The sequence below is a fragment of the Poecilia latipinna genome, unplaced genomic scaffold (assembly GCF_001443285.1).
Source record: "Poecilia latipinna isolate Pla-1442-1.1 unplaced genomic scaffold, P_latipinna-1.0 Scaffold2308, whole genome shotgun sequence".
NCBI lineage: Eukaryota > Metazoa > Chordata > Actinopteri > Cyprinodontiformes > Poeciliidae > Poecilia > Poecilia latipinna.
Genome location: NW_015114924.1, coordinates 115762 through 130010, shown reverse-complemented (window position 1 = coordinate 130010; position 14249 = coordinate 115762). Strand labels below are relative to the sequence as shown.

Here is a 14249-nt window from a genome sequence, read left to right as displayed (position 1 = left end):
TTCTGTCAGATGTTACATTTTGATTCCACCGTTTGTATATTGGTGTCCTGGTGTCCTGCAGCTTCGGGCAGGAGTGGGTCACCCTTTTGAAGTGCGCATATAGGCGTTTCCTGATCCAGACACCCAATCAGCTTCCCCGGGCCCAGAGGAACAAAAGAAGAAGTCTTCCTTGTGTTCCTTGATGGAATAAAGTGAAATTTTGCGGCACGCGGATCCAAATGTCAAAGATCTCCTATAGGATTGTGCTGCAAATGACAAAATGGCTCATTTAATTTTTTGGATTCTGTTTCTCCATCTAAAAATGGACGTGGGTCACGCCTGGTAAGACACCATAATGTGTGATTCTTATTTGGAAAAGGGATAACGGGGAAAAGGGGAGGCAAAGTAATTTATTTATTTTCTCTCTCAGGGTGGCCAGTAACTTCCTAATGACAGGACCGAAGGTAAACAAAAATGTGCAGCTTTAATTATTTTTATTTCAGGAGCACTTTATGAACAAAACCGTCTCTTTGACAGGCCTACCTCACCTATGCAAAAAGCGTGCAGGTGGGCACGCAGAATGGAATCGAGGAGTGCAAACACCAGTTTGCGTGGGACAGATGGAACTGCCCTGACAGCGAAACCCATCCCAGAGGTCTGAGAAGAGGTAGGGTGTAGTTATTTCCCAGATGCTTTTCAAAATTCTTCAAGATAAAGGATGCAAAAGTGCAACCATGCAGTGCCTGTTCCCATCGTACAATTTCTGGCTCATTTCGACATGCATTTTAAGGAAGAGTTGCTGGTATTGTAACGATGTCTATTTGTTTAGCAACCAGAGAAACATCTTTCGTGCATGCCATCAGTGCTGCTGGAGTCATGTACACTCTGACCAGGAACTGCAGCCTGGGAGACCTTGAAAACTGTGGCTGCGATGTCTCCAATAATGGGAAAACTGGTGAGGTCCACGAAATGTGATCTAAAATAGCGGTAAAAATCAGTGCTTTGAATTTTAACTTGATTTCTCTGCATGCAGGTGGCCGGGGTTGGTTATGGGGTGGCTGCAGTGATAACTTGGATTTTGGTGAAAAGATTTCCAAACAGTATGTGGACGCACAGGAGACAGGCCAGGACTCAAGAGCCGCAGTAAATTTGCACAACAACGCGGCAGGACGGCAAGTACGTCCTGCTTAAGCGAATATTTCCAATTTAAGGTAGATCCGCCGATCAACTCTATTTTCCCACAGGCCGTGAAGGCAACGACGAAACGCATCTGCAGGTGCCACGGCATGTCAGAGAGCTGCAGCCTGCAAACGTGCTGGACGCAGTTGTCAGATTTTAGAGAAATCGGTAATTACTTGAAGATCAAGTACAGCCAGGCGCAAAAGCTGGACACAGACAAGAGGCGCGTGAGAGCCGGAAACAGCGCCGACAGCCGGGGAGCCATCGTGGACGCGTTTGGCGGTGTGGCCCAGACGGAGCTCATCTACCTGGAAGACTCGCCCGACTACTGTAGGAGGAACGCCAGTGTGGGGCTGCACGGCACGGAGGGGAGGGAGTGTCTGCAACACGGAGCCGGGCTCACCCAGTGGGAGCGCCGGAGCTGCCGCCGGCTGTGCCACGAATGCGGCCTGAGAGTGGAGGAGAGGCGCACGGAGGTGGTGAGCAGCTGCAACTGCAAGTTCCACTGGTGCTGCAAGGTGAACTGCGAGGACTGCTCTCAGGTCATAGTCAAGCATGTGTGTGCGAAGAGGGAAGCCGGGGACGGCTATGCTGTCTGGCGGAGATACCGTGGACCCAAATGAAAAATATGAGTTTGTAAATATTTGTATTATTTTTGTCTTTATGGCTGCACTTTCTATTAATCATCAATGTCAGTGTTTCCTTTGCGCATATATTTATGTCTTTCCTCTTTCTTTAATAAAAAAAAAATCTCTTAAAAAGTCCAGTTGCTTTCATAAATAAATACATTCCCTCGCTACTGCGTCGAACTAACGCATTACAATAAGAATGGACTGAATCCACTTAAGGAGAGGATTACACAGATCAACACGCAGCAGATCAACACCTAGCCAAGGTGTTGATCCAGCGCTGATCCACTGTCACTCTGATGTCAATGTGTATTGACTACATTCAAAGACAAATTAGGGAATGCTTTCCAGCAAGAGGTAGAAGGAATCTGGCCTTATAATCCCTGTCAGAACTGGCTGCTTTGAGGGATATCCCACAGGCAACACCGAATGTAGTCTGTCACATACATGGTGGGTTAAACAAAATGTTTTAACACAGGCTGCATTAGTTGGTGTTCCTTTATTGCATTGTAGATCGCTTCAACTAAGTAACACTTGCTTTCTAATAATAATTTAAAAAAAGAATTTCAAATATTTCTAATGTTTTAATTTGAAGATAATTAGGTCTGAGGGGGTTGTTTTCTCTGCCCACAGGCCTGAATGAGTCTTTCATTTGTTTCCTCTTCTTGACCCCCTGGAACTCTAAAAATCTTCATCTCAGCAGGGTGTGTCATAAATCTGCCAGGTTCTTATACAAAGGAGAGATGGCAAGGATATTGCAGTCTTCAGGGGTCTGTATCTACAGGGCATTAGAGGGCTGTGGAAGTTTACCAGAAATTAGGCTGGTTAAAGGGCTTCTATACTCTTTACAGGCTAAAATCTAAATAGACTGTAGGGACAGATGGGAGGTTTCAATGTTAATAAAGTAATACAAAATAAGAAAGCAAAGAAACTGTTTTCATTTAATCAAAATGTGCTCAAACAGCATTGTCACAATCTGTATCTTAATCAACATCAAACTCTTGGATGTGCCATATATTTTCCATGCTGCCCTGTTGAGTAATAAAGAAGATCCAAATCAGTTCTGCTAAACCCAGCACTCCACTGAGTATTTTATGGCTCTGACAAAAAACAAAAAAAAAAAAGATTCCAATGAATCTTTTTATTTTCACAAAAAGTTTAATTTCTGCAGAGTTGACCAATGACTCGCCATTGCAAGGCCACTTCTCAAGCAATTTGGATTTTCTAAATTATTTTCATGAACACTTTACTTTAAGTGGGGCCTTGTTTTACTTTTTATTTACTGTATTCCCTGCCTCATCCACAGCTCCCAGGTTTTGTGGGGGTGCATGTTTCCTAATCTGGACAAAAGAGGAAAACAGGGAGGGAAGTTGCAGGGGATCTCCCACTGGGACCCCCCTGGGCTACTCATGTATTCATCCAGGCTAGCCTGGGGGTCTGTGACAATCTAAGAGTGATTGATCACCCCTTCTTCCATCTGCCCTCCCCTGTCACCTGGGTGTGAGATACCAGGGGGGCTGACGCAGGGCGGAGTTGCTGCTGCGAGACAACTAAGGTTGAACACAATGTGTTACAATTTAGAAAGAAAAGACCTAATTGACTATTTAAACTTGAAGGTTTTGTAAGTCTCTGTGTAAGGCTAAAATGTATTTAGATCTTTACCAGGTCAAAGAATAGATATAAAGCCCGAAACTGACAACATATGTCATATTAAACCCCTTATTTAACACAGGCATGCCTACTGCAAGTTTAAAAGTAAATTTAATGCATGGAAAATGAGTTACATGAATTTGACGCAATGCCATGAAAGAAGGTGAACAATGTTCTTAAGAAAAGACATTTATTGTATTTTGCATGTCAAGTTTGCACATGGGTATTCCAGACAACTTGCAGTTAATCCTTCCTTATAAACAAGTATTTGTGAAAAACTAATTAAAAGCACGCTGAACAGGCTTTGAGCACGCTCCTAACACATACACCCTTTTAACAGTTCTGAAGCAGAACAGAACATGCTGGTCCACCCCATGTGAGCAAGCATGTCCAGTTCTGCTTCAGATTGTAACATTTATAGGTTACGCATTCCAGCTCTTCGCATCTACAGACTGAACTTTTGTCCGTTCATCTTTGCAAAATAGTTCAAACTCAGTTAGATTGGACGTAGGGCATCTGCAAACATCAGTGTTCGAACACCGCCACAAATATCCAACTGAATTTAGGTCTAGATCTTATCTGGGTAATCCTAACAACACATAAATCTGCCTTAATCGTCCTTCCATTCCATTGTGGTTCTGGTTGTATATTTAGAGTTGTTGTCTTACTGGGGGGAAAAAAACCTCTAAGTGTTCCCCAAAGACGTCGCCGTATTTAACTTTATTCTTCCTCCTATCAACTGTTTAGCTACCTTGGCCTGTTTGAGACAGCATGATGCTGCCACCACCATGTTGCATTGTGTTAATTTTCCTACAGAGAGCACTTTGTATATAGGCAAAAAAGTTCGAACATGAAGAGCCCTTGCAATGTGCCATACTCTTTCATAGTCCAGGTTATGGACAGAACCGTGCTCTGTGAGATGTTCACAACTTCTGATGTTATAAAACCTTATCCCTGCTTTTAACGTCTCTGCGTTTCCTGACCTTTCTGGTGGCGTTTCTCGGTGTTTGTGATGCTGTTTGTTCACAAATGTTCTCTATGGCACTTCTGAGGCATTTACTTGAACAGCTGGATTTAACCTGAGATGAAATTATAAAGAAGTGCACTCTGTTTACAAATGTAGTTACTTCTGATGGTAACTGGTTACATTGAATGTTTGTGGGTTTCAAAAGAAAGGTGACAAAGTAAGGTAAAGGTGATTCATAGAACTACTCAGTGACAGGATGTCATTATACGTCGTAAGGTGTTGTAGGGTTGCATCGACAAAAAAAGTAAGACATGGTAAGGATTTCATGAGCATGTTTTCAGACATAGAACCCTAGAATAGAAAGAATGTTTGCTACTTTAAGTGGTGCCTTGTTTGCTTCTTAATTACTGTATTATAAAAAGTCATAAATACTTTTTATGACTGGCTCAATAAAAAGTATTAAAAGACGTATATTTCAATATAAAATGCCTACAGCTGAAAATCGTCCATGTTGAGATATTCTATTTGAGCAAAATAACAGATTTGCAGTAAAGGTTATTACCTTTAAAATTAAGCTCAAAAATGTACTTTGCTCTGGTAATATAAAATGACAGGATGCTATTTTTTAATGTCTGAGCAAAGTGTGCAGGAAACGCACTATCCTACACAAAATGCGGGAAAGTGTTTAGTTCTTTCACAGCAAGGAAACATTTGCTCTGTGTTTCCTGTGACCACACAGAGCAAAGTGTGTAAGAAACACACTCTGCTCTGTGTAGGAAAAGCATAATCAAAGAGCTTGAACATTCACAATTTATTTAAACCTGACCAGTTCTATACCTGTTTAAGAAATGTGTAGATTAAATGTCTGTTGTTAAAGTGCTTACAGAACTTGCAAACTTATTACAGTGTATACTAGCATGCAAGAGGAAATCAGCAGGCTTTGTGCTTAGAGGCATTACACTTTGCAGTGACTAACTGCTCTAAAGATAGCCCTTTATGACCACTGAAACATTCTTTAATTAGACCAGAGGTAAGAAGAGGATGTCAAAAGTCTCCTTGGCAGAGGAGGTACTTCTAAAGTCTTAGACTTTATGGTTAGGTCTTTTGTAATTCGGAGACAACCCAGCAAGCTTCATTTGTTGTTAATCTGGTATTTAGTAAAGATGAGTTTAACCGACGGTCCCATTAAAGAAGATGTGATGGCGTGGGAGCCAAAAAAGTTAGCAGACTACATGAGACAGGTGAGTTGATTCATGCGAAAGAAAGTTATGCTCCAGTGTTTTACGATAATTTTACAGTCTATTACTTGAAGTAGGTGAAGTGAATTTAGCATATCAGCTAGAATGTCACAGTGTGTTGAATTTTTCAGAGGTTTTAAACACCACAATAAATGATCTCTGCAAAGTTTCAAATAAGCTACATATGATATTGGTGTTTATTTAGAAGCCAAAATGGGTGTTTATGAAAGATACAGCAAATTTTAAAGGCTTGTGGACTATCTCTAGCAGAAATAATCTGCTAGAGATAGTCTTACATGTTGCAACCTTTTCTTCATTTAGATTGTTCCACCCCAATGATAAATGCTTATTTTGATTCACTACAACTTGAGGCTCTGTAACTTTCTTAAACATGGGATGGTGTGAACTCAGCAAATAGTAACAGCAAACAGAGAAGACAAGCAACTACATGGGCTTGGGGACATTTTTCTAGCATCAAGTTTAATCCCCTTTTGCCCTTAAAACCACCCTTATTCTTGATGGCGCAGATTGACGAAGATGTCAGAAACATTCCTTCACAGTTTTTGGTTTGCTTGAAGTCAAATCATCATGACCTGATTAGTTGGCTATACATCCACGTTGCAAATCTGTAAATCCCCAAAAAAGATGATCATAAAGGGATGGTCTTGGTCACCAACAATATTCAGGTGGGATGTGACAAACAATGCTCAGTGGTTACAACTGCACCCAAAGTATGTCAAGAAACAATTTTCATCTCTATTATACTACCACCATAACCCTAAACTATTGATATAAGGCAGGATGGTTCTGCTACTTGTGACATCTAGAAACTTGACACATCAAACCCGGGAGTGTTTTTCTAAACTGTTATAATCCAATCTTAGTGAGTTTAAGCAAAATGGATCCTCAGTTTATTTTTCTTTGGTGTGGTATCTGTCGTGCTATTCTGCTGCTATAGCGAATGTCCTTCAAGGATTGATGTGCAGCGAGTTATTTGACAAAATGTTACTTTTCTCTCATCTATGTCCAAGGTCATTTAAAGTTACTTTTACCCCCTATTTTGATGCTTGGTTTTAAGTTCAGGAAATCGTCTTTACCAAACTCTAGATGCAAGCAACGAGTTGCTGCTATGTGATTGGCTAATTTTCTGTGTGTTTTAACAAGCAACATGTTTTGCAGTTGAATATCTTCTTTTTTCCTGTTACTTTAAAACGATGCATTTGATGTTATTTTGGAAATGTCTTTAGCAGGAACGTGGGCAGAAACAGTTGTGCGTTCAGCGAGTCTTCGCTCCATGGCATCAAGACACGGCTGAGCATGACTGGCTTGGCAAATGCTACACCACTGCTTTAATAAAAGTGCTCATACTTCATGATGTTCAATTTGACTGAATGCTGTAATGGTTTCGATTCTTTTATAGGGTGCAACGACAGATCGTACTGTGTAGTTTGTTGTTTTTAACGTTGCATTTATGCGATTCTAAGATATTAAAGACAGTACCTTTCCTGGAAATGATGGCAAACCTGAGAATGCAAAGAGCAGAAGTTGTTTCATCATTGCATTGAATTGATCCTAATTGCAGTTCATTAACAAAAGAATGCTCCAAACAAGAAAGGCAGCTTTATTTTCAGTCCAAAATGAGCATAGAACTGTATGTTAAAACCTTTACTTCGTGCTTCATAAAACATATGTTTTTGTTTTCTCAGCTCAAGTTATTCGGCTGTGACAATGTAGTGTTGAAGAGGGGCATAACTGGAGCACAATTTCTGGTGAGTTACTTTTCAGCTCTCACAGTCTTCAACATTCTGAGTATTTATCTTGATGAGTAACAGACTTTCTTATTTCCAAAACATGCAACTCATTTAGCATATGATCCAGCGTGATCTTCAAGTGTTTCCAATCACCTACGTCCCGTGAGTTTGGCATAAATGTTATTTAACTAGAATCAGAGCAGGTCGTAGTGCAACAAGTTTAAACTGTTGATATTATACTGATTGTTTGGCTCCCACGGTTTGCAGAATACTTGCAAAAATTCAAAGAGATGTCAATAAGCAAGAAAAGAGGAAGAGTTTTGGTTCCAAGTAAGTAAAGAGATGTTATTTATGTAATCTGAAATCGAAACTAACCACAAAAAAGGAGAACTCACCTTCATTTAATGTGCAGATCTAAGAAAAGAAATAATCTTACAGGAGGTAAAAACCCATCCTTTAAACTTTGCAAATAAAATTAATCAACCATATTTTTTGCAATTTGATAGCAATCTAATTAATTTTCATTTCTATACAGTGCAAGGTGAAAAAGTCTGGGATGAGCATGTAAGTGAAACAATATGTAGTTCTGTTTTGTTTGTTTTAGTTACAAAAAAAAACAAATATTACATTTAAGCAATAAAATTTTCAGTAACACTTTATTTGACGGAGTGTGCATAAGACCGACACGACACTGTCATGAAGATGAAGGAGTCTTTACAAATGTCTATGACTGTTGTCACGAAGTGTCATTCGGTAAATGACACTTTTAATGTAAAGTTGCTTTAAAAGATGCATTGAAAGTCCATTAAAAGTCCCAACGTTGCATTATTTTGTAAATAATGACACTTTAATGCAAAGTTAGCACTTTTAATGGTGTTTAAATGCAATTTTTAAAGCAACTTTGCATTAAATGTGTCATTATTTACCGAATGACACTTCATGACAACATTCATAAAGAGTCCTTCATGTTCATGACACTGTCACGTTTATGACAGTGTCATGTCAGCCTTATGCACACCCCGTCATAGAAAGTGTTACCAAATTTCCCATGTGACACAAAGAGGTGTAATATAATTATTATGATCAAACTTTACACGCATATTAGCTAAGTCAGATCTCTTTCCTCTGACTAGGACAGTGAAAGTGACTATGAGGAGTTTAACGAAGAAGCAGCAGATGGAAACTACATTGTTCCTCTTACTGAGCCGCTCACAGCAGATAATCTGCATAAAGCCAAAGCAAGAGAAGATCACAGGCTTCATCCAGTCTTTTCACTGCCTGACCCCCAGAGGGTGTCTAAAGTTCACAGTCTTCCCACAGGTAATGAAAAGCTTCCATGAGGAGAAATGTGTCGAAAGCACAGAAACTTTGACTGTGTTTACTTCAGAACCAATTAATGTTTGCTATTCCTCATTTCAGCTCACTCATCTAATTTTCAACGGGCCGCAAATAAGAAGCCAGAAAAACCTCCGGTTCCCCAGAGAGCCTTTACACGCTTAGGTATATACAGTTCATAAAAGGAAGTTTACATGTTGCTAAAGCATTTCTTTAAATTTCACATTACCTATAATTATCCAGCAGGGGGCAGTGTTGCTTTGGATACCGGCACACTTACCAGAAGGCGCCCGCTACCAACAGTCCCGCAGCAACATGTGTCTAACAGGTAAAATAACAATAAAATAAAAACAATAAAATAAAAAAAAAGAATTATTGGGGTTTAAAGTTATTTATCTGTCCTCATCTTTTTTTTCCTCTTCATTTGTTTTTACTTCTTCTTTTTCAGGGCAAATAATATAACTCCCCATGTTCCTGTACCAACATCACACGTTCTGTCAAACCAACCAACAAGAACAACAGGACATGTCAATAAGCAACAAGTACAGGTAAAATGGTTGGGATTTATATTGAAGTTAGTTACACAAAAAAGTGCATTTTCAGAGTCAAAACAGCAGATGGCGATGTTGTACAATACAACAGCAAAAACCTTTTCCGAGTCTGATACAGAACTTAAAAACACTTTTGTTTTAACAAATCAGGTTACTTTTAGTATACATGGTACATATTCTGTCTCTACAACTGTGAAAATATCAAGCAGAAATGTAAAAAATATGTTTGTGTTTTACTGTGGCTTTTCTCTCGCTGTGAATCCAGGGTTTGGATCCCAGCTGGTACAAGGGAAGGATAACTCGAAACCAGGCTGAAGTTTCTCTCTGGGAGGTGAACAAGGTTCGATGCTGCATCATTTTCTCTGTTGATAAAATATTCAGACACACAGAGAGATGCACACATTTCAGCGAGACATTAAAAAAACCCTCCCAAAAACAGCAATTCTCATGTGTGGTTTCATCTCTCGAAGGATGGAGCATTCTTAGTGAGGGACAGCTCACACGGCTCAACACAACATCCCTACACTCTGATGCTGCTAAATCAAGGCAAGATTTTCAACATTAAGATCCAGAGACAAAATGATTTCTATTTCCTCGGAAATGGCACAAACAACACTAAGGTGAGCTAAAATGCACTGCAAACCTAAAAAAAAAAAAAAAATGCTCTCTTTTATTTAACTGAAAAGTTCACATATTGCGGCACACCTCAGGGAATGTGTGATGCCGACTTGTGCTGTGCGCTGCGTCATTAGGTCCCCGTCATTTTCAGTGTGTGCTGTTGTGCTTTAGAGCTTCCTCAGGGTGAAGGAGATGATTATCCATCACATGAGCACCCCGCTGCTGCTCAAAGATGCCACAGACCAGTGCTCTGAGGAGCAGCCGCAGTGCTGTCTGCTGCACCCTGCGGGACTCTGACCACGCCAACAGCAGGCTTAACGTGAGTGCTCGCATATGTTTCTGTCTTCCATGCATGCAAATTTTTTGCATACATGTGTGTTGCTTTTCTTAGATGTTTTAATAAGCTCTGAAATAAATGTCACAATATTCAAAATCCCAAAAGGTCATTGTTATGTAATTATCATATTTACTGCTTTAACTCTTTCTCTTAAAAAAACAGAAATGAGTACCCTTTATTTGGCTTAGGTGTTGGATATCTTTTCTTTTTTTTTAATTATGCACTTTTTTCCACACAGATTACCTCTGCTCCTCACGCCTCAGGTTAGGCTCAAAGTCCGGTCTGCTGCTGCTGCTTCACCGCTTCTGGGATTTTTTTTTTTTCTTGGAGAAATACCGCTTTGTCAGGGTGGCTAACAGAGATGAGCAGATCGCACTGTTTCAGATGGGTTCGCACTGCAGAGAAACCCAGTATCATTTGTCACTGTAGCCTCGGGTCAATGGCAACTGTTATTGCAGCTAAAGCAATCCACGTAGGGAAAAATGTAATTGTATACACAGTGTATCTTTTTATTCCCTCCTTCAATTACAAATTGCATCAGTCTGTCATGACTCAGATTTGCTGGACTTCATTTGCTCGCTGACATCTTGATGATCGCTTGTTGTTACTTCCTTGTCAGCGTGACTTACAGTGGATGATGCTTTTGTACACAAAAAGATGAGTACAAACAAATGAGCTCGCACAGAAAAAGCAACACATGCTCATATAATCATGTCTAAGAAGGTCTAGGGAATTTCAGATTTGACTTGACACAAAAAAATGTTTTGAAAGTACAGTGTCATGCTAAGCCATTCACTCGCCTTGAACTTTTATTTATGTTTTGTCGCAGTCTAATCACTAGCTAACGAACTTTATGTGATAGACCAACACAAAGTAGCACATCTATATTCTGGTAAATAAAATTTAGCACAGCTAAAATCTGCAGTTACACAACTCAAGTGGGAAACTCTGCTAACAGATTTCACAATTGTTTGCCTTGCGATAATCCAAAAAAAAAGTTTTATTTAAGCGTGGGAATAAGAAAGTCGTTGCTGAAAGAAAGATGTAAGACTTAAGAGTTGGACACAAGCCATGCAGAGCACACAACAAAACATGTGAAAGATGGCGTTCTGGCTGGATGAACCTTTTGGCCTATATGCAAAACATTGTGTGTCAAAAACTGCACAGTGCACATTCATTTCCCACTAGGAAACATGGTAGTGGCAGCAAGGATAGGGAAACTGATCCAACTTGATGGAAAGATGGATGGAGCTTAATAAAACAGGCAGTTATGGAAGAAACCATATTAGAGACTGCAAAACAATTTGGTTTACTTTCCAAGAGGACAATGGCTCAAATAATAAAGCCAGAGGGTCCAGATCAAAGCATTTCCATCTGTTAGAACGTCTTAGTTGAGATCCAGACCTGAAACTAGATAAAAATATGTGGGAAAGCCTAAAAATTGCTGCTAACAGGTGCTCTCCATCCAATACAAAGAAGAAGAATTAGATATGTCAGCCTCGGTATGTGCAACGCCGGTAAAAACACTCACTGAAAACTTGCAGCTGTGATTTCAGCAGGATGGAATTCTACAAAGTATTCACCCGGGGAGACTGAATACAAATGCACAGCACTGTTCTTAATCATATAAAAATAAATGCAAAAGTGATGTAAGGTGACAAAATGTATAAAAGCTCAAGAGTTAGTAGAACTTCTGCAGGGCACTATAATCACAAATTTAGACTGCCTTCATATGACAAAATAATAACAAGTTTTAGAAAATCCAAAACAATTATTTGTCATAAAGAGACAAAACCAAACACACCATCACAACGAAGTCCAAGTCCAAGCATCCAGCAAATTTAGTTAGAAAATCCCACTTTGAGTCTGAAAGGAGCTGATGGCTATAAGTGAACGTGATAAAAAAGAGCATGCTGCTCTGACTGCCAACTTAACCACAACCATCGCCTGAGGCAGATTTTAAGTTGCAACGACGTCAGAGCGACTGACAAGGAAGCCATCTGCGTGAAAATCCTTCAGTTACCCCTATCTACACATCAGCAACTCATGATCTGACAGACAGCGCTGTCAAATTAATGCCAATTTGGACTGCTGACATCTGAATCTATAGGAAAATATAAAAACTGCTGTAATATTCCAAGTGTATCACGTCTCAGAAATGGAAAAGCAGATGTCTTTAGACTTTTTGTGGGAAATGTAAACTGAGGGGATAAAAAGTTAAAACATACATGCCAATTGATCCATGTTGTTGGACAGCGAGTCTAAGCCTCTCAGGATGTTTTCCAGAGCAGTGCCGATAGGGGTAGTAACTTGTTCTTCTTCTTTCTCTGCGTTTTCCATCTGAAAAATGCTACAAGAGAACATTTGATGCAAACTATGTGCACACACCAGTCTGGCATAAGAGAATAACCACTGTCAATGTTAAAAGTAATGTTACTGTGCTGTGATTGTTGTATATAAAAATAAAAATTTAATTCAAGTCAGTGATTAAAAAATGACACATCACCTTGTTAAATATATTAGCTTCTTTATTTAAAGTATTCATCCAAACAGAATAGAACAGTTTAAAACTTGAGAAACTCATGTAAATAAGTCATAGCTACTCCACTTTGACATGGGAGCAATAAATCAGAGTATAATTTAATAGACTTAATCTACAGTTTGACTTTGTGATGAGTCAGCTTTCTCAGCACCAGCTTCCATCTGCGGCTGCGGTACAGCCTCCCCAAAGACAGCCGCCCTGCATCTGCTGTACGCCTCCTGCAGCTCCCGCATACACGCTTCCCCCTCGAAACCGGTCCGCAGCGTCACCATGTCATAAGCCATCCAGGTCAGCTGCACTGCGGGTGGACATAGATGTATAAACACACGCTGTTAAATTAATGGAACTTTTTTTTTCTCCCCCATTATGGCGCAATTAGCTGTAACAATATGAGTGGCTCGCAATGCGATTAAATATAACGGCTACACACCTGATATGTCCTCAACATCCTCAATCACTCTCTCCAACTCCTTATTCAGTTTATACATGTCGGTGTTGCTCCGTGAAGGCACCGTAGGACATGATGAATCCTCCATCTATATTATGTACGGGTAGCACTGATTTAAAGACATGGCTTATGTCGTTTCTTTTAAATAAACCACACAAAGACGTCACAGCAAAGTTATAGTCATTAATATCATTAATGAGTTGTGCTTTTTATATTGCGCTCCTAGAGAAAACCGTTAAGACTGTTGGGTTAGCAAGACCTTTTATGTTAGCACGGCAGCAGCTGCAGGTAAAACGGGGTAATTTAACGTCATGACAAAACACGATAATTACTTACTGAAGCTTATTTTTGGAGTTATTCCATTACTTAAATTTTAATACTGTTTATTAGTTTAACCAGAGTTTAAAACTCACCGTCGAAAACCGGTTCGGAGCTCAAAAAGAAAGTTCTCGGCTAATTTATAACGTGCGCGCGAACTTCCAGCTTCTTTTTTTTTTGTCTGCCTATCACATTGCCTGCCTTAAAAAGCAAGCTATTAAATGCTAAAATATGTTGATAAAACGTCAATTAAAGTCCCGCTTTAGAAATTCTGAAATTTGTATTTTCACATTAATTCATGTATAAAGCAAGTGTTTGTTACTTCTTACCTCTTGGGAAAAGGAAAATCACATTACAAACATAATAAACAATTTACTTTTTCATGCTTTTCTCATTTTGATGAAAAATTGAGTTGGGGTCCCACACAAAATTTGATTTAGGGAGCTTCCAACTAGCACAAAGCCTTCAGCTTAACTGATAGCTGCCTTCCCTGTTTCTTTTTTTATTTTGCATTATATGTCTATGTTAACCATGAGACTGTGCATGTTTTGTAAATCTGATCATTTAGATTGTGCTGAGAAAAAAATCATAAACATAAAAATACAAAAACATGGGAATATATTTGTATGGAAAAAAACAATAAAAAAACAGAAGTTTTATTCTAAACACTTTTTAATTTTTTTAAATAAACTGATGTTTTCAGCTTG

The 14249-nt window shown here is 39.4% G+C and overlaps 2 protein-coding genes and 3 long non-coding RNA genes across 5 annotated transcripts; 3 read left to right on the top strand and 2 right to left on the bottom strand.

Annotated features, from left to right (window-relative positions):
- The first annotated feature begins 62 nt into the window (after positions 1–62).
- On the top strand, positions 63–1889 carry LOC106937271 (protein Wnt-8a-like). Its single transcript, XM_015018696.1, has 6 exons — positions 63–321; positions 410–443; positions 517–646; positions 809–934; positions 1013–1155; positions 1224–1889. The coding sequence occupies exons 1-6, from the start codon at positions 260–262 to the stop codon at positions 1779–1781; spliced, it is 1053 nt and encodes a 350-aa protein (XP_014874182.1). The 5' UTR covers positions 63–259; the 3' UTR covers positions 1782–1889.
- A 3319-nt stretch (positions 1890–5208) lies between these two features.
- Positions 5209–7710, top strand: LOC106937277 (uncharacterized). Its single transcript, XR_001422355.1, has 4 exons — positions 5209–5645; positions 7349–7411; positions 7509–7555; positions 7661–7710. It is a non-coding gene; the product is annotated as an uncharacterized LOC106937277 (long non-coding RNA).
- Positions 7711–7800: 90 nt separating this feature from the next.
- LOC106937276 (uncharacterized) lies at positions 7801–9267 on the top strand. Its single transcript, XR_001422354.1, has 5 exons — positions 7801–7957; positions 8527–8713; positions 8813–8893; positions 8972–9056; positions 9177–9267. It is a non-coding gene; the product is annotated as an uncharacterized LOC106937276 (long non-coding RNA).
- A 10-nt stretch (positions 9268–9277) lies between these two features.
- Positions 9278–13740, bottom strand: LOC106937275 (uncharacterized). Its single transcript, XR_001422353.1, has 4 exons — positions 13638–13740; positions 12463–12584; positions 10478–10629; positions 9278–9641 (listed from the first exon to the last, which is right to left on the bottom strand). It is a non-coding gene; the product is annotated as an uncharacterized LOC106937275 (long non-coding RNA).
- syce3 (synaptonemal complex central element protein 3) lies at positions 12850–13497 on the bottom strand. Its single transcript, XM_015018697.1, has 2 exons — positions 13207–13497; positions 12850–13074 (listed from the first exon to the last, which is right to left on the bottom strand). The coding sequence occupies exons 1-2, from the start codon at positions 13310–13312 to the stop codon at positions 12884–12886; spliced, it is 297 nt and encodes a 98-aa protein (XP_014874183.1). The 5' UTR covers positions 13313–13497; the 3' UTR covers positions 12850–12883.
- Positions 13741–14249: the final 509 nt, after the last annotated feature.

Coding starts and splice junctions, on each gene's coding strand:
- LOC106937271 (XM_015018696.1), top strand. CDS start 260: ATGGCTCATTTAATTTTTTGGATTCTGTTTCTCCATCTAAAAATGGAC. Junction 322..409: donor ATGGACGTGGGTCACGCCTG/GTAAGACACCAT, acceptor TTTCTCTCTCAG/GGTGGCCAGTAACTTCCTAA. Junction 444..516: donor TCCTAATGACAGGACCGAAG/GTAAACAAAAAT, acceptor TCTCTTTGACAG/GCCTACCTCACCTATGCAAA.
- syce3 (XM_015018697.1), bottom strand. CDS start 13,312: ATGGAGGATTCATCATGTCCTACGGTGCCTTCACGGAGCAACACCGAC. Junction 13,075..13,206: donor GGATGTTGAGGACATATCAG/GTGTGTAGCCGT, acceptor GTCCACCCGCAG/TGCAGCTGACCTGGATGGCT.